Source organism: Lagopus leucura, unplaced genomic scaffold (assembly GCF_019238085.1).
Source record: "Lagopus leucura isolate 7727_CA_CO unplaced genomic scaffold, USGS_WTPT01 Super-Scaffold_100014, whole genome shotgun sequence".
In the NCBI taxonomy this organism is placed as follows: domain Eukaryota; kingdom Metazoa; phylum Chordata; class Aves; order Galliformes; family Phasianidae; genus Lagopus; species Lagopus leucura.
In genome coordinates, this window is record NW_024962268.1 from 3,710,883 (window position 1) to 3,737,406 (window position 26,524).

The 26,524-nt window shown below is 38.1% G+C and overlaps 1 protein-coding gene, 1 long non-coding RNA gene and 1 other non-coding gene across 4 annotated transcripts; 1 reads left to right on the forward strand and 2 right to left on the reverse strand.

Annotated features, from left to right (window-relative positions):
* The first annotated feature begins 341 nt into the window (after positions 1-341).
* AGGF1 (angiogenic factor with G-patch and FHA domains 1) lies at positions 342-21,608 on the forward strand. Its single transcript, XM_042875207.1, has 14 exons — positions 342-512; positions 989-1,082; positions 1,543-1,748; positions 2,436-2,582; positions 3,127-3,315; positions 11,230-11,584; positions 13,091-13,202; positions 14,382-14,433; positions 17,099-17,200; positions 17,541-17,706; positions 17,958-18,040; positions 18,270-18,397; positions 19,766-19,865; positions 20,466-21,608. The coding sequence occupies exons 1-14, from the start codon at positions 342-344 to the stop codon at positions 20,664-20,666; spliced, it is 2,106 nt and encodes a 701-aa protein (XP_042731141.1). The 3' UTR covers positions 20,667-21,608.
* LOC122182154 lies at positions 16,753-23,603 on the reverse strand. Of its 2 annotated transcripts, XR_006179718.1 has the most exons (6): positions 23,355-23,603; positions 23,062-23,236; positions 22,860-22,935; positions 22,234-22,520; positions 20,900-20,987; positions 16,753-17,681 (listed from the first exon to the last, which is right to left on the reverse strand). It is a non-coding gene; the product is annotated as an uncharacterized LOC122182154 (long non-coding RNA). The 2 variants fall into 2 exon arrangements; XR_006179719.1 differs by lacking the exon at positions 20,900-20,987 and having other exon boundaries at positions 23,355-23,590.
* Positions 22,746-22,874, reverse strand: LOC122182363. The gene has a single exon (XR_006179775.1). It is a non-coding gene; the product is annotated as a small nucleolar RNA SNORA47 (small nucleolar RNA).
* Positions 23,604-26,524: the final 2,921 nt, after the last annotated feature.

Consider the following 26,524-nt stretch of genomic DNA (forward strand, 5'->3'; position numbering starts at 1 on the left):
GCGCAGGCCCCAGCCCGTCGCCTAGCAACCGCAAGCCCACGCCAGGCGCATGCGCATCCCACACCGATACGAGCCTGTGAGGTCACTTCCTGCTTCCCCACTTTACTTCCGGGTTGTGCCGCGTTCCCGCCCGGCGGTCTGGTTCTCGCGCTTCGCGGCGAAACTTTTCCCGCGGCGCCGCTGTCGGGCGAGGTTCCTGAGTTGCGCGCGACCCCGCCGCTGGTGCTCTCGCGCCCGGCTGGGCGCCATGGCCGGGGCCGGCGATCGGGGCCGCGGCCGCTGCTTTGTGTCGCGCGCCGGGTGGCGGCGGCCGGCGGGGGGGCGCTGAGGAGCGGGCGGGCATGGCCTCCCCGCCTCACAGCGAGGTGCGGGCTCTGCGGGACCAGGTGGCGGCCCTGGAGGCGGACCTGGTCGCCTGCCGCGGGCAGCTGGAGCGGGCGCAGCGTCGGCTGCGGCGCACCGAGCGCCTCTACCGCGAGGCGCGAGGCGGCAGCGAAGCGCTGCGGCGGCAGGTAGGGCCCCGTGCTCTCCTCTGAAACAGGGGCGGGGGGGGGGTGGTAGAGGCCTCTGAGACACAAAGGTGGTTCCGTAGTCTGGGGGGGAAGCGGCGTTAGCGGGAAGAGAGGAGCTTCGTGACGGTGGTGAGGGACGAGCGGAGCGAAGGTCCCACTGATGCTTCTGGAAGTTTGATCGAAGTCACAGTCGTTCAGCACAGTGCGGGGGTCTTTGCTTGAAATTCAGCTTGCAGTTCAGTTCCTTAGAAAAAAGCTGAGTTGAGTGTTTTCTTCCAGGAGCATCGCTTTCTTGAGCAGAAGTGTTTTTCCTGGTGGCAGCCATCCATGCAGAAAATTACCTCCTCCTAAACAAAGACTGACTGAAGTGGCTGGAAGGCAACTATGTTTTGACTGAGTTATAGCCAATAAAATGGGATAAGTGGTTTTTCCTGGCATGTATCTCTGTGCTCTGTAGCATCCCATTTTTCTTTCAGGTTGAAGAGCTCACTAAGGAAATCCACAGTAGGAAGGAGAAAGACACATCTAGCGTAGAAGTACAAACCGAGGACTATGCGTGGTCACAAACAGGTAGGTGGGGTACTGGATGTCAATCTAGAGCACTGTTGTGAACTGACATCTTGGGTTTTTTGCTTTGCTTTTGTTTGTTTTGTATAAAACACATTTCAAGTCCCTATCAGTAGCTGCATTAAAGTTAGTAACCCAGCGTCAGCTTTTAGATTGTTTCCTGTTTATTCAAATGGTATCTTTAAGAACAGGATAAAGTGTAGCATGCACTGTATGTAAATTTGTTCCATGTTACTCTGATATGTAGTAATCTCCAGCATTATACTACTGTTTGTTGTTGTACCAGTTCTTAAAGTATGTTGAAAACAAGACACATACAGTAAAAGTAGAATAACACATGCAGGCAGGACTTAGTAATGGATTTTTGTTAGACTACTTCTGTGCTTAAATTTTCAGTCTGGAACTGTTTTGTGTGAAGTATTGCTTTGTTGATTTGTATATCGTGAACTTCTTTTGCCTGCAGATTATTACTACTATGAAAATTATTACAATCACACTGATGCTCAGGACTATGCATCTGAGCTACCAGTGCAGCACAATCGTGGGACTGAAGGCATTGAGCATGATTTCACAGAGGAGTCGCAGATGGACACTAATATTCCTTTAACTGTCAATAGCACTGAAGTAGCTGAAGGTGGAGAAGAGGAAAATCTGATGCAAAATTCACAGGTTATAAAACTTTGGGGTTTGATGAATTTTGAAGCCAGAAATCTATTAATATTTAAATTCATTTAAAGGTTCTTCTTTCGGTCTTTATGTCAGTGTGTGGAATGATCTCTTCTGTGGTGATGATGTAATAATGGTATCAGACTTTCTTATGCTTTGAATTCTTTGTGTGTTCAATGTAATATTAAACCTAGATTTGCTTGAAAAAGTGTTGACGTTCTAAAACAGATGTGCAGTATGGGTTGGAAACACTAAATCTGGCTTTTTTTTGACAGCAGGAAGCATTTAATATAGCCATGGTGAATTTCACTTGGGGTCCCATTATTTTTTTTTCTTCCATAAGAGGAAGTAGGCAACATACAGGGAGAAGAAAGTTGGTAGGATATTTTTTTCTCTCTTTTTTTAAATTTTTCTTCTTGCCCCTCTGCAGGGGAAACAGAAGATCTGGGGTGAAAATTTGGTTCCATTATAATCAAGAGGAATTTGGCAGTAAATTGCAGATTTTTACCTTCTTGTCTAATAGTCCCTTGAACAGTGAAGTCAATGGAGCGCTAATATTTTGTTTAAAATACCACACTCTGTAGTGCTGAGGAGCCAAGGAGGTTTGGGGTTTTGTTTTTGTTTTTTTTTTTTTGTTTTTTTTGTTTGTTTTTTTAGAAGAGAATTCAGTTTGTTACTTTCTGGTTTTAGGAAGCAGAAGATACATCCGTACCAGAGGGTTCTTTGGCAGAGAGCTTGAGAGCTGCTGCAGAAGCTGCCGTTTCACAGACTGGATTTATATATGATGAAAATACGGGGTTGTATTATGACCACAGCACTGGATTCTACTATAATTCGGTAAGTATAGTTTTCAGAATGCATGGCATTTTTTCTCAACTGCTAATGTTTTTGCAGCAGTTGGCATAAAAAGAGAGCTAAGATCCAAGCTGGCTTTAAGTTCCATGATGGTTGTGTTCTTCAGCATGTTTTTCATAGGAGAATTGTTTGGAGTTCTCGTTTTGTCCTGTGAGGTATATGTGTATATACAAGCATATGTAGATGCAAGTATAAACAGTAACAAAATATACTGGGACTACTCTATTGAAAAAAGGTTCTATTTGCAGCATTACATGCAACTCATTTTAAAAACAAATGTCATAGTAAACAAAACTAGTTCTAAGTTTTATTCTACTCTTTGTTACTTTTTATTTAAAGTCTCAAACTGCAACAATATCATTGTTACCAGGTGTGGATGTGGTCATGTTATCACATAACCAGCAAAGATCAACACTTTAGTTCTCCAGTAGGTTTGAGAGGGGGGTGGAAATGACACAAAAGGTGTGTGTGGCACTTTCTTAGTGCCATCAAAGAAGTCATAATGCTATTTATTTTTTTTATAAAGGAAAATCAACTGTATTATGATCCAGCAACTGGAATTTATTACTACTGTGATGTGGAAAGTGGGCGATACCAGTTTCATTCGCGAGTGGATCTGCAGTCTTATCAGACTCCTGGTTCTCAGCATGCCAAGGACAAGAAAGGGAAAAAGAAGAGAAAAGAACCAGAGTGGTCTACTGCAAATGAGTATAAGGTAACTTCAGAGCTTCGGGGGGGGGGGGGGAAGGGGAAACCTGTATTATTTTAGTTTCTTCATTATGAGACTTAGAGGTCCTGGCAGTTGGTGTTTAGAGGATGTATGCTTGTTTTCTGAAAGAGTCAGATGTTTCTTGAACCATATAAGACAAGTTGCTGAGGTGTAGCTAGTGTTAAAATTTTCCTAATGAACTGTTAAAGACAGACCTTTTAAACATGGTTTCCCTCACTTTTCAGTGTTACTTCATTAAAATACAGCAGTGTAGATCTTTAAATGTCAGTTTAATGTCAGTGAAGCTCTTTAGCAAACACTCTGAGTTGAAGTTAGGCTACTGTGTGGGCTGTTTTTGCATCAAATACAGTGTACCCTCTTAGTAATTTTTGGTCTTTGCTCTTTTTTAATATTCACATGATGAATCCAAAAATCAAGGAAGGTTTTGAGAACTTAGTGACACACCACTTTTTCTCCATGGCTGTACTCCCCAGCTGACTGCACTGATGTTTTCACTATATCCCTGCCATCATTTGAAACTGAAGAAATGTCTGTGAAGTTATGATTACTTTCATGTGTTCTTTCATTGATATTTTTTGATCAATACATTTTTGTTGTCCATGGCATATAAATAATCTGAAATCTTAGTAAGTGCTGACTGTAATTAACATCTATTTTAAGTAACATTTTGTAGCTTCATTTCTATTTTCTTCTGATTGCTAAGGAAATCTACCAAATAGTACAGTTAGTAGGTATCTTGGAAAAATGTCTGTTTTCATATGCGTATTAGAACTCATGAAGCCTTCTCTTAAAGAACACTTTGCTGATGTTGAATCAAATGTACATGTTGTTATTCTGCAGATTTGTTTTGTTAGGATTTAATTCAACGTGTTATGTTTGGTTTCCAGGGTTTTTAAAGCCATTATTGTAACAATTGCATGTTTTCATTAGAGAGTCCAGCACAGCTGATTTGTTGAAATCTGAAAGAATCACATAGTATGCAAGCATAACCATTATGTAACATCAGCACAGAGCTTAAAATTGTGTTTTCAGAGTTCAGGTTGTCTGACAGATTGGAAATAGAAACTTACATTGTATGTTAGATGGATAATGGTAGTTGGTCGATTACAGAATTTGTGTTTATGTTGTGGCTGTTGATAACTTCATGTAGACCTTTACAAAAGATTAGGGTAGATGCTTAGCAGTGCTGAGTGTAGTGCTTGTTTAGATATAGGGAGATAAAGCAGTTGAAGCTAGTTAGCAGTTTTACCAGTGTCTAAGTTCTGGACATGCTGTGAGTAAATACAGAATTAGCATTCTGAAACTTTCAAAAGGCATTGTTAATTCAGAACTTCACCATGTATCCAGAAAAGAAGTTGGAGAGATTGTGGGAATTAGCCTTCATCAAATAGTGCAATTAGTAAATCCCTTAAATTTTGTTTTGTGGTGAAATTTTCCAAATGACCTGAATGTACAAATATATTCAAAGTTTTGTGACATACATAGCTCTAATGTAGAAAATAACATTGGCTACTTTGTGGGATCCCATCCCCATCTGCTTGTGTCATCCAGCTGTATTGCAAAGAGCTACTTGTCTTTAGCTCACTTAATGTTTAAGATATCTTTTCTGTGAAGTTTGCACAGTCACAAGGTAGGAGGTAAACATCCACTTTTGATGATGAGTTTTATTGATAATGAACTTAGCTTTGTGGAATAATTCAGTTTAACCAACAAGCTAGCAGGAAAATTGTTTAAAATATGTTCTTTTGCACACAGATTTGTGCGTCTCTGAACAAGGAGTTAAAGGTTGTGTCATGAAAACTGGCGCTTGCTATTTCATTTATATTTTTTTATGAAAGAATTCAAATTGACAGTTACTCTGCTTTAACTTTGGGGAAAAAAAAAAAAAAAAGCTTTCCTATCGTTCCACTTTTGTGTAAATGCACAATTAGATTTACAAAGCAAAAAGCACTTTATGGTCACATCTAAAGCCTCTGAACATTAACTGATTTCTCAGGCGTCTTATTCTTTTTTTTTTTCTTTTTTTTTTTTCTTACCCCACAACCATTACAAATAGGAGAATAATTTTTCTTTTTTTTTTTTGCCTGGTTTGTGAAAGGCTATCAGTGATAAAGCAATATCAGAGTCTAAATTGGGGAATGTCAGAATACACCTGGATGTTATTATCATTCCCCAGCTAAGATTAGAATGCTTACAAGAAAACGCATGTGGTCTGAAGAAGACAATGAGCAGTGGATAAAAATAGCTTGAAGTACACAATTACTTGTTAAGCTTGCTTGCTTTCTTTTTCAGTTAGGGGAATAACAGTAAACATTGATAGATACTCAGTACTATAATTTATATACAAGCAGTAAGGATGTTTTGTAGTTGTACATATAATCACCAGAAATGTTTGTATATACATAATATTGGTAGCTATACAGTTTTTACAAAAAATTATTCAAGCCATTTCATCTCCTTTTAATCAAAAAATGACTAAACATCAAGCAGATGATTCCCTGCTTCTGGTAACTGGAAGGAATAGGGTTTTTTTGTTGTTGTTTTTTTGAGTTTTTTTTTCCTGATTGTTTTTTTAAGTTGCAATTTTGTTTGTGGCTACTGTGAGGTAGTTGGTGTGCTCACTATCTTACATATGCTGCTTACTTAGAAATAATACATTGGGATGATTAGCACTACATAAATAAAAATTTTTCTCCACAAATATTGCAGTGTTTGTGAAAAAGCAATATAAGTCTAAAGAATAAAATTACTCTAACAGTTAAGAAGATGATCTTGTGTTTTTAAGAAGCCAAATTACCACATAAGAAAATGTTAATGAGTCTGTGAAAAATGAATGTACTTGTAATAGCAAAAAAAAAAATAAGGAGAGGGGGAACTCATATAAATTAGTGTTTTCTTAGAAGTGTTCTTAATTTATTACGAGCTTTATGCAGAGATTGTTTTAGGTCAAACTTCCTTATTATGAATAGTTTTCTTTCAAGTTTGCTGCCTATATGCTTGCTTTTAATGGACAATCGGGTGTTGTGTTTGACAAAACATAGAACTTAATATAGACAGCTTGCTTCTTGAAATTATAAGACTTCAGTTTTTTTTTTCTTTCTGATGGGCCAAGAAACTTGATCAAGAATTACCATAACTGCTTTCTGCACAAAAAGTCTTTAAACAAATTTTGATAAGTTTAAAAACCACTAAAAAAAAATCAACAGCAAAAATCCTCCCAGGGTAGCATGAATGATATAATTTCTGATTCACTATCTAGATCCACGTTTTCATACTAGTTGGAGAATCGGAATTATGCTACAGTCATCATGTAGTTTTGTTTGCTGGATTAGGGTTTTGAGTGACACATAGGAAAACTTAGGTGCTGTCAATAGACTCTGACCTATGACTTTTTTCCATAAATAATTTTTACAGTTTATTCTTGACTACTGTCTGCTGGATTTTATTTCAGTATGGTGCTCAAAATTAACTTCCATTGTATTCTTTACTACTATAGATCTGTCCTAATTACTGCAAGAGACAAGGCTTTCATAGTACTATTTCCCATATGACTCTTGAAACAGTGGTTTTTATTTTTATCACATGTAGTTTACTTTTTGCTGATATTCATCCCATCTTTAGGTACGTCAGTTGACAGAAACCATGGCTAGTCTGAAGATTTCTTCTTTTGGATTGGCAGCTTCTGGTAAAGGTAGAGTTGAGACACCAAACACATTAGTCTGGATGTTTACCTTTAACCTTGATTTATATATTAAGAGGAAAAAGTATCTACTGGTTGATGTTTAGATACCTATTTCCCAAAAGAAATCACTTTTTTAAAATTATTTATTTGATCAACATCAGTTTATCTAAAAAGTGAACAAAAAAAAGTAAATTGAAACGCTGTATAAGTAAAACATCTGAAGAAAACTTTGATGGTACTATGAATATTTGGGGAAAACACCTGTTTAGTATCACTATTTTTACATGGGATGTCCTGACTAATTGCACTACACATTCTCTAGGTAAGGCAAGCGTGTGCTTTCAGTGTTTCATAGCTTCCCACAAATGTACAAGATGACTTCATAACGTAGGAAGAGCTTTACCCCTTTATGGCTTTTAGTTGGATTTTTGTACTGGAACTTTTGCATGTTGCGTAGAGTAGAAGACGGTAATTGGAGTACTTGTGAAATGGTGTATTAGCAAGTGAAAGCTTAGTCATCTGAGTGAAAGAGTTGTTGGGAAATGATTCTTAGAATTATTCCATGTATACACAAGATAATCTAAGTTCTAATTTGTAGGTACTGAAGAGTTGCGTGAGCATATATGTATCTCAGCTGTAAAATAGAAAAACATGAAGTTCCTTGGAAAGAGCAAATTGTCTTCCTCTGTCACAAAAAAAACTATAGTTAAATGTTTTAAATATTTTGAATATGCAATTGAAAACACCTTATTATTCATGTATGTAAGACGATACTTTGGTCTTTGTATGTGTAGTTTGTGACGCGTTCTTTAGAAAGCAAAACCATCAGTTCCTTTCATAGGATACATGAAAACGATTTGCTGATTCTAAACTACTTCACTTGTATTTTTCTCTATCTTTTTGTTAGAAATACAGAAGTAATAACCACATTAACCCAGTAGTTAAGAAATAGTTTATTATGCATTAGCTTCATCCCATGTCTCAACTATTAGGCTGACAGAGGAAAAGCTAGGCATCATGTAGTGATACTGCTTTTAAAAGCTGAATGGTATAGAGGCAGTCTCTGTTCAACTTGTGATCAGTTTAGTGACTGTTTGGATAAGGCTAAAAGGCTAAGACTGTTTAGGCAAGGTGAAAATTATAAAAAAGGATATGCCTTGATTCAGGATGTAACTACTATTAATAATAAGCATGTACTTTCATCCTTGTTATGTATCATAAATTTATCAAGATAAGTTAAATATCTTGTTATTGAGAAATGGAGTGCACTGCTGGTATTTCAGTCATTCAAGATGAAGCTTACTGAATATTCTTTTTACTGTTGGTTCTACTTGGTTTTTTAAAAGCAGTGGCTGTATGGAAACTATATTAGCTATTTGCAGAGTTGCACATTCATATGTGCTGCGTATTTTCTGTTTTATTTCTAGTGGTCATATATCACAAAAGAATTTCTTCAGAAGGAGACACTACCAAATACTTTCAGCAGTCCTAGGCTTAATGTTTAGATATGATCAAAGTGTGAATTTTGATGCATACATGTGAAATAATTAAAGAGTTAAAAATCCACAGTCTTTGGGAATGCAATTTGAAGATCCTCAAGTTTGTACAAGAATTTCTAAACTTTCTTATAGCTAAAATATTTCAGGGTCTCAAAGGAAAGTTGAAGGCAAATCTTAAGACACATTGACTATGCATGATAATAGCTTGGTTTTTTAAATGCCTTTTATTATCTCCTGGCACAATCTTCCTTATAGGCTTTCCAGAGAAACAGGTTTGACTAATAATGTCTGTTGATTTTTCAGAGTCCAGGGTCTGTCAGTTGCTATTAAATCCCGCATTAAATGCTTCCACCTTTTGCTTGATGTTACTTGTTAGGTAACCATTCACTTCAAGTGTCAGTTCAGTGTTTTTCTTTGTTGTCCTCTTGCTGTTGACATACTTAAAAAAAAAAAAAAAAAAAAAAACACCAAACTTTTTTTGTGCTGTCTGATGCCACAATGGCCAGTGTTAAGTTGAGCTTTTGCTTTTGTTGTGGTCTTTTCCCGCATGTGTGAACTACAGCTTTGTATTCGTCCTGTGAAGTCAGATCTTGCTTCCGGAGGTCATGCACTTTAGGGTTTTTTTGCCTTAGTTCCAGGAGAAGTTCACTGTTCATCCAGCCTGTCTTCTGCCCTGCTTGCTTGACTTGTGGCACAGGGGGATAACCTGCCCCTGGGCTTTTAAAAGGTGGTTCTTGACAAGTGACCAGCTCTTGCGAATTGCCTAAACCCTCAAGAATGGATTCTCTGGAGGACACTGCTGACTAACTCTGAGAAATTTAGTCTGCTCTTTCAAAGTCCAGGGTGGCAACTCTGACCTTTTTTCTCCTGATAATAAAAGATTTTGAACTATTTCATTATTGGCTGTGGCCAAGACAGCCACCTGTTGTCACCTGTCCCACAAGGCATTCCCTATTCTCAAACAACAGGTCTGTAAGAGCGCCTTTCCTAGTTGGCTTAATACTCATAACAGGAAGTTATCTTCAACATACTCTAGGAATTTCCCAGACATGCTTGTTATGGCAGTATAATATTCCCGTTTTATGTCTAGGAAAGGACCAAAGTTTCCATTTCATCCCATTTTGTTCCTCATACAGCTTGCATTGGGATACAAGCTTTACAGATGCTTCTTTCTAGACTCCCTGGAGCAGTGTAGGTGGCTTGTCACCTTCAGATGGTGCTGTACCATTTCTGGGCTTAATCTCAGTGCTCTTAATAGTATTCCCCTCCCTTGTCTAATGCTGGTATAAAGTCCTCCTGGTCAGTTCTTCCTGGTCAGTCTCGCCAAATTTGGGGATGTTACAGACAGTGTAAGCCCACAATGTGTATGAACTGTGCAGTGCTTACTTTTGGCCAGATTACTGTATCATTGAAAATCAACAACACAGGCAGTGGCTTCCTAGTTACAGTTCTTAGGGGTTTCAGGGAGGAGGGCAAATGCAGACTGGCATTCTTTAAGGTAAAATGTGGGGTCATTTAATATTTGTTATCTTACTGAATGTGTTTCAAAAGTGTACATTAAAGCCCTAAGCAATAGCTTGACTACTGGGCTGAGAGGAATTAATTGTTCTGACTTGTAACTGCATCACTGATAAGTTTCTATAATAATAGTAATAATAGCCAATTTCATATTCTATCTCAGTAAAGTGCTTTAATTTCCGTGGTATTAACATAGACATTATTCCACATATCTCGAAATATTAAATACTCTATGCAGAAACTTCCTGAAAATGTTAACTTTTTTTTAACTTTACCTGTGTTGCAAGTCTTTGTATGCTTCAGTGCAACTGAATGCTTTAATTCCCAATCTAAAAAGGCAAATATTTATGCAACAATATCTGATACAATTTCTCTGTTCTGTCTTTCTCTGTTGAAGAAAGAAATCACCTTTTTTTTTTTTTAAGATGATCATCCAGGTTATCAAATTTAGAATTACATTTTCAAGGTACTTTGACAAAACTGATGTAAAACTGATGTAGATTTTTCAGTTAAATAATGTTGGTCTTTTTTTCTGCTCATGAAATTAAGTGGTGATGGAAAAATCTGTAATAATGTGTCTGCCATACTGTGGAGATATCTGTTGCAGTCAAAAACAGATTCTCAGTAGGACCTGTTCCACATAGCACAAATTAGACTTAGAAGCTCTTCACAGGTTTTTGTTTAAGTTACAGTTTTGAAAAGAGAGAGAGCAGATCATTAGGCAAAGAAGAGTGAGCATTTCTGATTTGTGGAATCATTCTCGGGGAGGAGGGGAACAAGAAGAGAAAAAACGGGTGGAAATTACACTAAAGATTAAAGAAGCTTAAAACAAGTTGCAAGAATTGTGTTAGAGAGGGACAGAAAAATCATAAAAACAAAAATGGAAATTAGTCAATGATGTTTATAAGTTTGAGAGTAAAAGCAAGGATTGTAACTTTTTTTTTGTAAGAAAAGCCAAAAGAGTTAAGTTGAGATTGGAAAAGGAGTGTAGTCCCACTAATCAAGTAGAAGATGTTCTTATATCCAGTAGGACATGAAATGTGCAGAACTTTCTTGAAATGTAAGCATTTTTTAATAGTTTTTAAATAATTGCTAATGAAGAATTTGATTCCAGGCTGATAGTGGACTGGTAGTGGACTTAGGCTCAATCTGTAAAGAATACAACTTTCCTCAAGTGTGATTTCTGTAACTCTTCTCCAGGATATGGACACAGAAGAACAGAAATCATCTAACAATTTGAATTGCTTTTCCACTACTGAGCAAGTTAGTTCTACTGAAGAAGAAGAGTCTCCTAATGCAAGAAAGAAGACAAAAATGGACACAAAAATACGAAACAGTCTAAGAGCCAAAGAATCAATTTCTACAGACAGTATGAATTCTCATTCACACAAAAGTACACCAGATACTGCAGCATATACAGATGACAGTAGAACAGTAGACACAGAAAGTGAGCCTGAAGAAGGTGAAATTACAGATTCTGAACGTGAACCTTATAGCAGTACAGATGAAGTAACAAGTGAAGAAACCAATGATTCAGAAGATTCAGAAAATGAAGGTGAATTATTATACCTTTGTTGTATGATATTACTCTATTTTTCCAAGTTCCCATTAAGGAAAAAAAAAAAGTGAAGCAGTTTGGATAATAATAGATAAATAAAAGCATCTAACTTGAGATACTTTGGGGTAAAAAGCGTTATATGTTACCAGTGTTTCTTTATTTTCATTTACGGTGTAGGTGGAACCAATTAGTGGTGTTTTTGTAAAAGCTGTTAGAGCTGTAACTTCCTGGGCATATGTGAAAACCTCACCAGTAGAATAAATTTGTTTACATTAGGGTAGTGATGAGAATAGGAAGTCTGTTGCTAAAATTAAAGATTCTAGCACAGACCTCGCAGTAATTCTGCACTAGTTTTTCAATTAATGTACGGTAGGAATCATCTAGGGTGGAAAAGTTCATCGGCTTGACCTATCCAGTCCCATCACTAAATCATGTATTCCTAATGCTGTTCACAAACAATTAAATGTAATTCAGTGAGAGATTACATCCGCTGCGGTGAAAAGGAGTACTTGGTAGTATTTTAAATCTTTTGTGTATATTCTTTTGGCAATATATAAGAAATAGGTGTACAGAGAAAAACAATGCATGTTCTTTTGCATTAAATAATGTTAGGGTCTTGGGACCTCAAGAACTGAATGGTGTTTTCTGATGGTGAGAGTGAGGGAAAATATGGAAAGATTAATACAAATAACTGGTACATGCAAATGATACTGGAAGTCATAAGAAGTCTGTACTGCAACCTAAGCCCTGCTCAGAGTTCTAACAGTCAAGTTTGTTTCTTCTGCTACTCCAGTTCTGATTGATTAGTGCGATTCAGAATGTCTGAATGGTGCAAAAAAAGCAGATCTCTTACTGATTTTCTAAAAATCCACTGGAGTGCAAAAATACTTAAAAATGAAGGTGATATCTCTTCTCATAACTTTTTATCTACTGTCTTCCCCTCTTGCCAATGTGTTCCTATCTGAGACCATTGGAAACTGTCACTGGAAGTATACGTCCAAGAGCAGAATTCACACAACTTTTGAAATACTAATTAACAGACAGCAAGGAAAAGAGAATGTGCATCTGTGGGCTCATGTTATCTGAACTTATGCTTAAAGATACTAAGAGTAAAATAAATAAATAATTTGATAGAAATTATCTAATATAAAGTTTTATTTCCATGAGATTTGTGATGTGGCCTGAAGAGTATTTGGTCAGTCACTCTAATTTTGACAAATGGGTGATGCTAGTAAGTTCTCTTTTCTTTATATCTTATGGCTGTACGTAAACATTATGGAAATGCAAAGGATAATTATTTTTCAATTGAAAATTTAATGTGGAGGCACAAAAGTTTAAAACAGTACTCTAATCAAAGTTTTCTCTCAGATGTACTTATACTTTTTTTTCTGAAAGTTCATAGGGTTGTGCCATAAAACTGCAGAGTGTATATTGGTTACTATCAGAAAACTGTTGGTTACAGAAGTAAAATTGTTGGTAACTATTTTTTCTTCATAATTGTAGATGAAGAAAAGATTTGGCCTCCTTGTATCAGAGTCATTGTAATAAGGTCACCAGTTCTACAGACCGGGTCACTTTATATTATCACAGCTGTGAAACCTGCTACAATTGGAAGGTAAAACTGAGTGAAATTTGTTACTTATATCTGAAGCCTGTACTACCTTTCAGGACAGCATAAGCCACTGGGGATTGTTTGTCCCCACTGTTCCTGCTTGTCCTGCTAGCCTTCAGTAGTTAGAGGTTTACTGTCTTAAGGTTATCCCGCAGTAAGAAACTTCAGCTGTGTCACATAATGTTGTATTTGCTATGATAACAGCATACGTATTTTATGAAGTTCAGAAGTAATGGTAACTTGGTATTTTGACTAAGTCCAAATAGCAGCTTAGCTAGAAGTTAAGAAAAAAAAAAAAGTACACTCTATTTCTGTGTCACTAAGATAACTCCTTCCATAATTCAGAGTCATAAGGAAGCACAACTCGGGCTTCTCATTTGAATCCCAGTAGGGTTGATTCTCCACTTTGAAATAATATGCTGCATTGTTTGCTAACCTGCATGCATTCTGTAAGTTCTGATATTTAATACAAAATAAGGTTTCATCATAGTGATGATGAATTTAATGACGAGTTAATGCTTTCTTCAGTGCCTGCTAAAATCTTCACTCCTTTTTAACTGCTTTTATCTGATGCTGATTCGTATTTTGATTTGCTCCTATATCTGGAAGTTCCTAGGCACATTTATGTGAAATTCAACCGTTGAAAATGCTTTGGTTTCCATATAGTTCCTTTAGTAGCTGTATTGTTTCTTTGTCCTCTAGTTTAAGAATTGACATGTAAACCCGTTCATGTTTCTTCCCAGTATCTTTGAACAAAAAATCTGTATTTTTAATAATTTGTGATAATTTGTATGTATTGCTTTTATAACTTGTCTAATTCTATGAAGAAGTCAGCTTCAGTCTAGAAGACCGATGAAGAACTTGAGGATGCAGTGTTCAGACTGGTATCCACAGGTCTTGAATGAAATGAGAAGTTCATATAGAAATGTCAAGTTCATAGATTAAAAAAAATAATGCATAGCATTATCGTATATTAGTGTGTAGTTTACAAAAGGCTGAAAGCAAATGAAGTAAGGCCATACATTGTGTGTACTGTAAGATAGTACTTCTGTATCTGTAAAGCTTGCAGATAGTGCAGAAGAAAAGCATGGTATTAAGGTTCAGTTGAAATGCACCTTTTGTAAGCTATTATTTGAGCTATTTCTATCTTGTCACAATTTATGTATTAACTTAATTTTTCAGAGAAAAAGATGTTGGCCATACACTTCAAATTCCTGAAGTTGGAGTCAGTAAGGTAACTCTTGTTTTTCTCTGCTAATACGTATATTTACATCTGGATAAAGCTTTTGTCTTAGCTTTTCGTTTTGCCAAATCATGAGGGCTTCTTTAGCAATGAAGTTAAGAAAAAAGCATACGGTGTTTTGCTCTGTGGAAATATAATGTAAACAGCAGTGTGATTTCGTATTCTAGAAAAGCAAAGATTTTTTGTTGTTTTGTGTTTTTTTAATTTAATTGGAGTTTTAGTAATGCACGGTTAATTATATTTTGAATCCTGAATGTATTAGTAATCAAACTTCAGGAAAATGGGTGATTGTGTTAGATATTGATTGTATAGTAAATGATTGCTAATTGGAACCAGGTGTAGAAAAAATCCAATCCTTACAGCTGAGTTTAGAGAAACAGGTTGTGTTTTATTTTTAAGGCTATTGTGTGAATGTATAAGTGATATACACAGTGTTTGAAAATATAACGATTTTTTTTGAAATGACATTGTCATAGAATATTATTTGTACTTAAGAAGGTTTAAAAATAAATTATTTACTTGAGTTTGCTAACTACTGCAACACAGACCATAAATATAGCTCTCTTAATTCCACATAAGTTTATAGATCTGTAATCTAAATAAAAAAGTCGGTAAAACACTTATAAATGCCTGTATCTTAAATAAGTTTTACTATGTCTGTTTCAGATGACAGTTCTAATTAATAAGAAGTGTAACATTTTATACTGCAACTTTCTTAGAGATGATCTTTTCCTGCTATTAATGACATTTTCTGGCTTGTATTTGAAACTGGATTATAAAACAGCCAGAGTTTTTATATTTTCTCTCTTGCTTCTTAGCATAGCTAACAATATTTAGCAGTATTTTGTGGATACTGAAGTTGCTCTGAAATACTTCTCATTAAAATAACAGCGTGCAGGAGTTACTTCAGTTTGCAAATGAAGGGGCACAGACATGAAGATAAATGACGTATCTCTAGAAAGTTACTACCAGTTTATCTATTTAACTACTACATTACTACTCATAATTGATAGCTGTGGCACTAATTTTTCTTAAATGTAAAGTGAGATTGAAATAAACAACTCCCTGCAGATTTAGCATCTTTAGAAGTACTTTTGGGTTCACACTACTCAGTAAAACATAGATAGAACTAAAAACACTAAGCAGATTATCTATTTGATCTTTCCACTATTCAGATATAAACCAAAGAGTATAAATTTGCAAAATGCTGTTCTAACTTATTGAATACAGCAATTGCTCTGGCAAAGTAGCACCTGCAATTAGGTAAGAAGGGTTTTGGTTTTAAATGAGCACTTTCTTCACAGGTTGATTTATGTTTTTTCATTACTATAGCAAAAGATATCTTTGTCAAATTTGAAATTAACTTGTATAGATTCCCTGATTTTACTGGGAGTCTTGGTAGATTGTAGAAGATATTTTAGTTTGCTTAGTGGCCATTTTTGAAGGTAATGTATTTGTTTGGAAATTGGTTCCTGTGTTTTCAGGAAGACTGAGTTTTGTTTTCTCTGTTCTGTCCATGGGACCAATATCCATATAGAATTGCAATAGATCTTTTTAAAAATTGGTTTGTTAGACTTTCATAGTCTACCTATGAAATGACCTAAAATTCTACCCTGACCATCTACCCTGACCATTTACTGCGTCCAGTTCTGGGCTCCCCAGTACAAAAAAGACAGGGATCTCTTGCAAAGAGTCCAGCGGAGGGCCACGAAGATGGTGAAGGGCCTGGAGCATCTCTCCTAAGGAGAAAGGCTGAGTGAACTGGGTCTGTTCAGCCTTGAGAAAAGAAGACTGAGAGGGGACCTGATCCAGGTCTATAAATATCTGAGGTGTGGGGGGCAGAATGGCGAGGCCGGACTCTTTTCAGTGGTGAGTGGAGACAGGACAAGGGGAGACGGCCGGAAACTGCAGCATAGGAAGTTCTGCACAAATGTGCGCAAGAACTTCTTTACAGTGAGGTGACGGAGCACTGGAACAGGCTGCCCAGGGAGGTGGTGGAGTCTCCTTCTCTGGAGATGTTCAAGACCTGCCTGGATGCCTGCCTATGCGACCTGGTGTAGGGAACCTGCTTTGGCAGGGGGGTTGGACTCAATGATCTCTGGAGGTCCCTTCCAACCCCTACAATTCTGTGATTCTGTGATTAAGGTGAAAGTGAATTACATGAAATTTATGCAAACGTGGCACTTTCAGCTATTTCAAATGTGAAAGTAATCTGAGCCCTGTAAACTGAGATCAGATTTTTTAATTGTATTTCTTTGTCTTCTTGATGTCTTCCAGAAGGAGCAAAATTAAGAGTGCTAAAACATCCCGTACAAGGAAGAAATACCATTTATTCATAGGAACAAATAGAAATTGTTCATTACTGTATCTTTCAATCCTTTAAGTGAAGCATACTTTCTGTCTAGGAAGTACATGCTTTTTCAGTATTGAGACAGTTTGTTGTCCAAACAGATTATTAATAGAACATGTTAGCTTGTGATGTTATCACCCATTAATATACATTTCAAAGTGCTTAGAATGTTTTGTTAACTTTGAGTACCAAACTCACACAGCTAAGAGGTTCCCAAATACATACTGAAATTTTTCAATAAAATAGCATTTAAATTGTCAAGAATTTGCTTAATGAGAACACTTCAATTACTCTTCTATTTATCAGTTCCATGCAGAAGTATATTTTGACCATGATTTGCAAAATTATGTTCTTGTGGATCAAGGCAGTCAGAATGGAACAGTTGTTAATGGAAATCAGATTTTACAGGTGAGTATTTGCTGCTACAGTGCTGTATACATTGCAGAAAACTAATCATGCAGTTATGTTAAACATGTCATGGCAAATTGCTAACAATACTGTCGTTCCTTGATTTCCTTCAGGATTTAGGATCATTCTTTATATTTTATGTTTGCTTTGTATTAGGAATTAGGAAATCTCTACTGTTGTTAGAATTGCTAGAGTGAAATACCCATTGTATTTTAAATGTTTACCCACGTTTGTTATTTCAGACTTTAGTAGTAAATTATGAGCAGTATTCATGTAATAGCACTGGTGCCCTGAATGAGTAACTAATAACTACGGCTGCCAAAACTTTCTTTTGCTGTAGCCTAAAACGAAATGTGATCCATACATCTTGGAGCATGGTGATGAAGTGAAGATTGGTGAAACTGTGCTTTCTTTTCACATACATCCTGGCAGTGACACTTGTGATGGATGTGAACCAGGTCAAGTCAGAGCACATCTTCGTCTGGATAAGAAAAAAGAATCTTCTGGTTAGTCATGTTATCATTGAATATGGTGGTTTTTAAAATATTATTATTGATCCTTATCTTATACATAATAATTAAAAAAATACTGCAGAGTTGTGTTACGTTTTTCTTCTCAATTGAGAATAGTTCTGCAATACATGATAATGTGAGTTCTTTTTGGCATGTGTGTAATAATCTTGGAATAAAATTTTGTCTTATGTTGGAAAAGAGTTATAATATTAATTAGAAATTGAATCTTATGTTCTTCCTTTTAGTTTGCCCAGCACTTAGTAAAGAAGAGAGAGAGTTAGTCAGAAGAAAAGCATTAAAACAAATACGGGTAAAATATGGTTTACAGGTGAGTTTACAGAAAATTAAATGTTTGAGACCTACATCTACTCCATGATTCCTGTTTTAAGCCATAAATTTCATTGAATAAAGAAAGCTTTCAGAGTCCTGAATCTGATGGTTTAACTCAAGCACGTTATTTCTACACTAAATCATTATTTACAGACTTCTGAAGATAGAGCAGTGAGGTCATCAGAAATAAAGAATCTAAATATTCTGTCTTTAATCTGTTTGCAAAGAACACAGAGTATGAAGACAACAAAGCAGTGAAGAATCCAAAATACAAAGATAGAGCTGGAAAACGCAGAGAGACCATTGGAAGTGAAGGAACTTTCCAGAGAGGAGATACTCCAGCTTCTGTACATATGTAAGTCTGTTTGGATGTAGGAAAAAAAAAAAAAAAAAAAAGAATCTTCACAGTGCTCTAATGAATTGTACAGAACTACAGCAAATATCAGTTACTTATTAAGATACAGTTTGTTAGCTTATGAATCACCTGTATACAGTATATCAGGAGAATGAGAAGACAGCTATTCTCACTTCCTAGTTCATATACTAATGTTACCATATACTCTTGCTTTTCCTTATGGAATTCAGGTTGGCTGTTATGATGGCTAAATCGCTGTCTTATCTCAAAAGATAGGAAATCAGCCATTGCACTACTGACACCTCTGATGCTTTGAATAGCCTCTGTGTTTTGTCTCATCCCAGTAATGGCACATACGCAAGTTTTTCACCTGCATAATTTCTTTCAACTGTCAATATCCAGCCTTTCATAGCGTATGCATATTTTTACCTCTAAAATAAGACTTATTTTAATCTTCCTTTTAAATTATTCCTTTGCTTCTCCACTTGCTATTTTGTTTTAAAGAAGCATGATCTTGTAGGTGCTTGTAACTTAGTAAAAGGAAATGTGAGACAGTGAAATGTGTGTTTGAATGATTTGGTGGGAAATAGTGATCTTGCCTTCTCAGTTAGTGCAGTTGATTCCCATCCACCTGTGCTGCATCTTGTAGGTCCTGAAGTCAGCAAATAGAATGTGTTTTAAGAAAGTTGGCATTGACTAGAGTCTTGAAATAGCTTTAATATATTAATGAGAAAAGAAGCATAGAATCGTGGAGGTTGGAGAAGACTTTCAAGATGATCAAGTCCAACCCTCAGCCAGACCTGCCAAGTCCCTTAATTAAACTATGTCTGTTAGTGCCAGGTCTGCACATCTTTTAAATGCCTCTGAGAACAAGGACTCCACCACTCAGCAGGGCAGCCTCGTACAGTGCTTAACAACTGTCTCTGAAGAAATTCTTAGTTTCCAATCTAAACCTCCTGTAGTGCAACTTGAGACTATTTCCTTGCTTCCAATCACTTTTCACCTGAGAAAAGAGAGTGACATCCTCTGCAGTCTTTTAGATATTTGTGGACAGCAGTTGAGGTCTCCTTCTGGCATCCAGACTGAACAACCTCCTCCCATTCTCCTCATAATTTTTGTTTTCAAGGCCATCCTATTGCTCCTTTCCACAAACTTTTGAGCAACTGGCTATCCTTGTGGAGAGGCACCCAAAATTGAGCTCAAGAACTAGCGAAGAAGGCAGTAGGGCCTTCTGGGTAGCTCTTGATAGAAGAGTGTTTGGGCCCTGGTTTCTGGAGTTGCATATGTATGAACATTTCTGTCCTTCAGTATTTGAATAGAGAGCATATACTTTGACTCTTGCTTATCAGTCTTAAACTTTCTTTAAAGTGAAATCAGCGACAGCAACAAAGGACACAAAATGTTGGAGAAAATGGGATGGAAAAAAGGGGAAGGCTTGGGCAAGGATGGCAGTGGTATGAAGGACCCAGTAAGTGTCTCTGGTTTTTGCTTAGAGTACAAAGAAATAGAAATGCATTTGCAGTGGAAAATGTCTAATTATAAGCCATGATTCACTTTAAACATTTCAGAAGTGTTCATGGGAGGGAATAATCTCAGTAGGACTAACCTCAGATCAATGAGGTTTTATCAGTGAAGTATTCTGAGTTTTTTCAATGGCTTCATCACCTCAGTAGAAAATGACAGTAATATTGTTGTTTGTAATATTGTTGTAACGTTAGGAAACTGAACAGGAATGAGAGATATCGGATTAATGATCTCCAATTTGAGTGCAAAGCATGGAGGAAGATTGAAATTTATATAAATAATGTGAATTCAAGATTGGTAGAATTCTTCATCTTTGAAAGTTACGTAGCACAAAACTCAAACTAGAGAGTGAGCCAATGAGAGGAAAAACTGGCTAAAGCCACAGATATTTAGATTTTATTTAACACTTTAGATGTTCATGCATGGTGTTGGTAAATCAGAACTGTAACGGAATTGCCAGGAGGGGAAAGATTTGTATTATGAACTAGGACTTTAAGTATGTAGAATACCTAACATTTATGACAATCTTTAATGTATTTGACAGATCCACCTTCAGTTACATAAGATGCATGCAGGTTTGGGTACAAGTAGACCAACCTCAATTGAAGATATTCAGATCGTCCCAAGCAAGAATAAGAAGAACTGGGATAAAGCAAGAGAACGGTTTGCTGAAAACTTTCAGGAACCTAAATCACAAAAAGATACACCTAAGAGTACACCTTGGGTTAGGGGGACTGCAGAGTAAAGTATCTGGTTCCACACCAGGGTGGGTAATACCTGTGTGTGTAAATAGTTGGGAGAGAATTTATTTTTATTCTCTTTTTCTTTTGCTAAAGCAGAGTTTTGGTGATATGTAAAATACAGTTGTGAAAAAAATATGCAAGATTAACTTGAGTATGTTAATTGGTTTTCTGTAGTCTTCGTGCTTTTATAAAAACACATTTTTAATAAATGAATGAAACATAGGGGATATTCAACCTTAAGTACTTGAAGATGAATCTTATCATGAACAGGAAGTTTCTTCAGTTCTGTTTTTACCACAAATGTTCATGGAAGGTCAAAGCATCTGTTAAATTTAAATACAATGCTTTTAACTTTTGAACAGTGTTTTAAAAGGAAGCTGAAACAAACACTCCTTCACCTCATCAAGCACAATGAACAGAAAGGTGTATTGCCTTTTCCTCTCTTGTATGTTTATTCACGACTGTGATGAAACTGCTCAGCAAGAGGTACATTACTCTTAAATTCATGCAGTCCACTACCAGCCATGTCTCAGCTTACCTTCAGTGGAGAAAAATTGTTAAATTGTTTTTTAATGATCCATTGGTACTGTTTAGAAATAAATACAGTATTCCATGAAATAAACAACAAACTTTGGTGAAGAATACAGTGTTCAGAGGACAGCTTGTAGCAAAAATTTTCTTCTGTGAAGAATTTGCTTGAAACTTGCTTAGTAAATCTGTATCATGCCTTTTAAAACAGGAGGTATGTTTAGAAAACTGCTGTCTGTGTGTATTATTTATTAACTACTTGTTCTGATGCATCCATTGCTGGCAATGGAGTTTCTGCCAGAAAAGAAAGCCACAACAACCAGCGCATCTTTGGTGGGAAAAGGTTTGCCAAACTGAAGCTAACAGCTTGGTATTTATTCACTGTTCCTAAACATAATAAATTATTATAAATGTAAGCAGTGTGCTTCTTGATACTCTCTTGCACATATGCAGGATATGAGTGCTCTTCTAAAATGAGAAAAACTGATCTTTTTTTTTAGTCATGTTACAGTTCTGATACTTGCACAAGTAAGAGGAACTTGTAGATTCATCACCCTACTGGATCATGCAGGCAGCTGTCAAGCACCATTGAGTAAAACCAGGGCAGTTTGCTAGCTACTTATCTTACTTATATCTTCAGACTGATAAAACAACATATTCATTCTGTGTTATTTAAATCATTAATGCACACTTTTTTAGAACAACTTGACATCAGTGTACAGTTAGTGATTTAGCTGCAAGCACTCTGAAAGCCTGTAGCAGTATTAGTTCATTAAAGTCAGTTCACCACTTGCTTTTTTAAGTAGCTGTTCTTTCACAATTTTAGCTACAGCTACGAATTACACCTTCACATTTTCAGAGGACATCTAGCTGAGGAAAACATAGTTCCATATTAAACATCTTACAGTAACTTTTAGTTTGCTGAGTGTCTTTTTAAAAAAAGAAAAAAGTTGATCTCTATGGTTTTTATGTATATCAAACTAAAAATTTAAATCTGAAGAGAAAAGAACGTATTTCGTGAGTACCTCAGCTGAATCTTACCTTACCCCTCTCCCCAGTGACCCAAGTTACAGCTCTGGTAAAAGTCAGTTACTGTTTTATTGTTGCTAAGCAAAATACAATGTTAAAAGATTTGAGTTTGCATTCTGTCAAGTGTTTGAAGTTAATTCCTTCAGAAACATGCACAGCCTCCCAGTCCAGCACTTCACAGACATCTCCTTTTAGTAGTGCAGAAGCTTCTTTTTTCAACAAATAATTTTGTATAAAAGTTTGAAGCTTAGTCTCAATTTAGTGCTAGCACGGCAAATCCCATTATCTCTTGGTGCTGCCTGGGAAAACAGGAAAAACAGTTCCATTAATACACAGCGTTGTTCAGGAAAAAAGTGGAAAATAAGGTATGACTAATCCTCATCAAGCAGTTGTGTAGCTTTATTGAGTAGAAAGACGTGCACTGCGCTAAGTGAGGCTCTTGTCCCCTACCTCAGTCACCCCTTAGTAAGTTTAAGTAAAAATGAATAGTGTAGGAGCCTTTTGTGGTATGCAAGCCTTATGTGCAAATGCAATAACGCTTTCCTTCACGTGAGGAGGGAAGCATGAGTTGCCATTGCACCGTTATAATTTTGGAGGCCGTAACCGGTAAGATACAGCATCGAGTTAAACTGTCTTACCTTCTCAGTCCTCCAGACGTCCTGTCAGCTCTTCCAACTTTCCAACTACGATCATCACAGAGGCAAAACTACTTTTCTGCATGGCCAGAGTCAAAAGTTTTAGCAGTTTGCCGTGTATATAAAATAATCTTGCCAGTGCGTAAAATCTTAAAGCCATTAAGAACAGTAATAGCTTTATGTAAACAAAACAGTTTATACAGACCTAGCAGGAAATTCTGCAAAGTGCCAGCTTTCCAAACGTACTTTGGAATCTAAAAGCGACTTAAGAGCGACACGTTCCTATCTTCAGCGCCGACCACCTCAGCAGTCAAGTGAAAACACCGAGCACGTTCATCGCTGAATGAAAGCCACGGGATTAAGCGCGCAGGGGCTCTGAGCTGTGTAAGGGAGGAAGGTCTGGCTGCCGGAACGCGGTCGCTCCCGCGCAGCGCTGTACCTGCCGCTCGGGCAGCCCCTCCCGCCGCAGCCTCCGGCCCCGCCGCGAGCCGCCCTTACCTCCCTACCCGGCCGCAGCCATCTTGTCTATCCGCCCCGCGCGGGGGAGCCCGAAGCAGGGCCGCGGGCCATGGGCGGGAGCCCGCTTCTTTGAAGGCTTTTAAAGCGGTGGGCAGCGGAGCCTGACCGCGAGGCCTCTGAGGCAGCGGTCGCGAGAAGAGGAAGAGGAAGGGGAAGAGGAAGGAGGAGGAGCCGAAGGCAAAGCACCGCGGTTTCATTCCCTGCGTGCTGGACGGGGTGGACTGCAGCCGAGGGAGCGGCAGGAGGGCGACAGCGCCCAGGGCACGCGGCCGCTGAAGGAAACAGGACTCACAGACGCTGTGTTAAAAATACGCATCTAAATGAAGTTTTGAGCAGTTAGGATCAAATATTATCCTGAGAGGAACGGGTGGAGTCCCAGGAATGATTCTGAGGGAAACGACAGGCAGCAGCCAGCACAGCCAAGTGGGGGGCAGCCGCAGCGGCCGCCTCAGCCTGTTCAGGGACCAGCAGCATCTGTAACAAAAAAGGAAAAGGAAAAGGAAAAGGAAAAGGCTGATTTAATAAAGCTTTGGTGCTTGACTTACTGCCATCGCACTGGTCATTGGTTTGGTTTTTCGGCCTCCCATCTTTTTTGTTCAGTGTGTAATACAACAGGACAGAATTAGGCTCTGTTGGAAATATCCAAGTAATTTTGTCAGGACGGTATCTGATAAAAGCAGAATTTATTCGCGATTGCAATGGCGGCGTCCTGCAAGCAGGAGCGCAGCTATGGACACAACATGACAGCCTTTATACCCTGTTTTCTCCCCTTTGCCTTCCCCCTCCCCTGATTCCCCAATGGCTGGGTACTCCAGGTTCACAATCTTATCAGAAGGTTTACATTTGCTATTTAATTGTTAATTTATTTGTTATCTGGTGCCAGTCAGTAGTCATCCTGTTGTTTCCAAGATGTCTCGGTGCTCTCCTTGCCCTATTGATATGGTGATTTTCTTTAAAGTCATCATCGTTAAACAAAGAGCACTGGGGTATGATGCAGGCCTTCCCATGTCTCTTCAGGCGCTTCCTCGGGCATGCCATGACTTGTTCTCTGGTTTGCTCTCGTGCAGGATATTCTTGCAGTGTGTATGACAAAATATACATATATACACATATATACAGAGTGTGTTCCTGAGAACTACGATAGCGGAGATCATAAAATAAAAATAATATTATACAATTCTAATGCAGAAACAACACTTGATTCCCACAAGTACAAGAAAGGTGTGGATGTATTGAAAATAGTCTAGTAGAGGAGAAAGGAAGGATCTGAAGCATCTCTTCTGTGAGGAAAGGCTGAGAGAGCTGGAACAAGATAAAGCTTGGAGATCTGTTTAGCAATCCCAGTTATGAGTAAAACAGAAGAACTCATTGAGAGCAGCCCTGTGGAAAAGGAGCAAGGGGTCCTGATGAACAAAATGCTGGACTTGAGCTAGCAGTGTGTACTTGCAGCCGAGAAGGGCAGCAGTAGTCTAGGCTGCATTAAAACAGGGATAGCCAGCAGGGAGAAAGAGGTGATTGTTCCCTTCTACTCTGCTTTTGTAAGAATGCCTCTGGAGTACTGCATCCAGTCCTGGGGCCCCCACTGTAGCAGGCATGCGGAGCTGTTGGAGTGAGCCCAAAATAGGACCACAGAGATGATCATCAGAGAGATGGAGCACCTCTCCTAAGAAGAAACACTGAAGCAGTTGGGCTTGTTTAGCTTGGTGAAAAGAAGGCTCCAGAGAAATCTCACTGCAGCCTTCCAGCACTTGAAGGGAGTTTACTAGCAGGAGGGGGATCAACGTTTTACTGTAGTAAATGCTGTAGTGACAGGACAAGGGGGAACGGCTTCAACTACAAGAAGCGAGATTTAGGTTAGATATTAGGGAGAAATATTTTACTCAGAGGGTGGTGAGGTACAGGAACTGGCTGCTCAGAGAAGCTGTGGATATCCCATCTCTGGAGGCACTCAAGGCCATGTGTGGTGGGGTCCTGGTGGGTAAGCCTGGCCTGATGGGTGGCAGCCCCACCCATGGTAGCGGGTTGGGACTGGGTAAGCTTTAAGGTCCCTTCCAACCCAAGTCATTCTATGATTGTCTATAAATATCTGAAAGGAGGTGCAATGAAAATGGAGCTAGTTTCTTCTCAGTGATGCCATGTGCCAGGACAAGAGGCAGTAGGCACAAACTTGAACACAGAAGTCTTCCTTTGAACATGGGGAGGCATTTCTGTGCTGTGCTGGTGATGCAGCACTGGTACATGTTGCCCAGAGGCTGTTTCCTGGAACAAAAATTGCCTGGACATAGGTCTGGGCGCCCTACTCTGGGTGTCTCTGCTTGAGCAGGGACTGGATCAGATGGACCAAGAGATCCATGCCAACCTCAATCATTCTTGGACTCTGTGAATTTCCTTTTGACTCTTTATTTTTTCAGTGGGAAAAATAATACTTCTTTAATCACAGAATGTGCCACAAGGAACTGATTTGTGTTTGGATACTGTATGTATGGAGGCCATAGACATATCTGAAGAGGCATAGATAACTCTTGAACTCAAGATATCGAGAAAAACGAATATCTTGAATTAGAGAGGTCAATTGAAAACTTAGATAACCTGCCATCCAGCCTACCCTGTACATTTCTGCCAGTTACTGTTGAGGTAAGGATTCAGACACACAAGAGGGCAAGTGTGAAGAGTTTGAATGGTAGGTGTTAAACAAGAGTTTTAGAAAGTACAAAAGCCAGCCTTCGGATTTGAAAGGTCAGAATAGAACTCCAACAGACCTTCCCCAAAGCAGTTTGTGCAACCGCTGTGCTGTGCACAGCACCCTCCTCCAGGTCAGAAAGTCCTGTGTTCCTCTGCACAGAATAACAAAAAAAAAAGATCAGTTAAAAGAAAAAAGGAATACAATGCACAGTGCACAAGTAAATTCACAGCAGTGGGTAGATCTGACTTTTTAAAATATTGCCACGTACTTCTGCAAGGAGCAATTCTCCACTGATGTTGTGCAAACTCCTGGTGTTATCGGGCTTTGCTCCAAGGCAAGTCAGATTGGGATCCTCTACCTGCAGGCAGTTGGTAATTGTGATGAATTGTGACTGATCCTCCACAAAGGCAGCATCAGGGAAAATACCAGTGAAGTGTTTCAGAGGCATGTCTTACGTTCAGTCATA

Coding starts and splice junctions, on each gene's coding strand:
- AGGF1 (XM_042875207.1), top strand. CDS start 342: ATGGCCTCCCCGCCTCACAGCGAGGTGCGGGCTCTGCGGGACCAGGTG. Junction 2,583..3,126: donor CTGGATTCTACTATAATTCG/GTAAGTATAGTT, acceptor TTTTTTATAAAG/GAAAATCAACTGTATTATGA. Junction 14,434..17,098: donor CTGAAGTTGGAGTCAGTAAG/GTAACTCTTGTT, acceptor TCTATTTATCAG/TTCCATGCAGAAGTATATTT.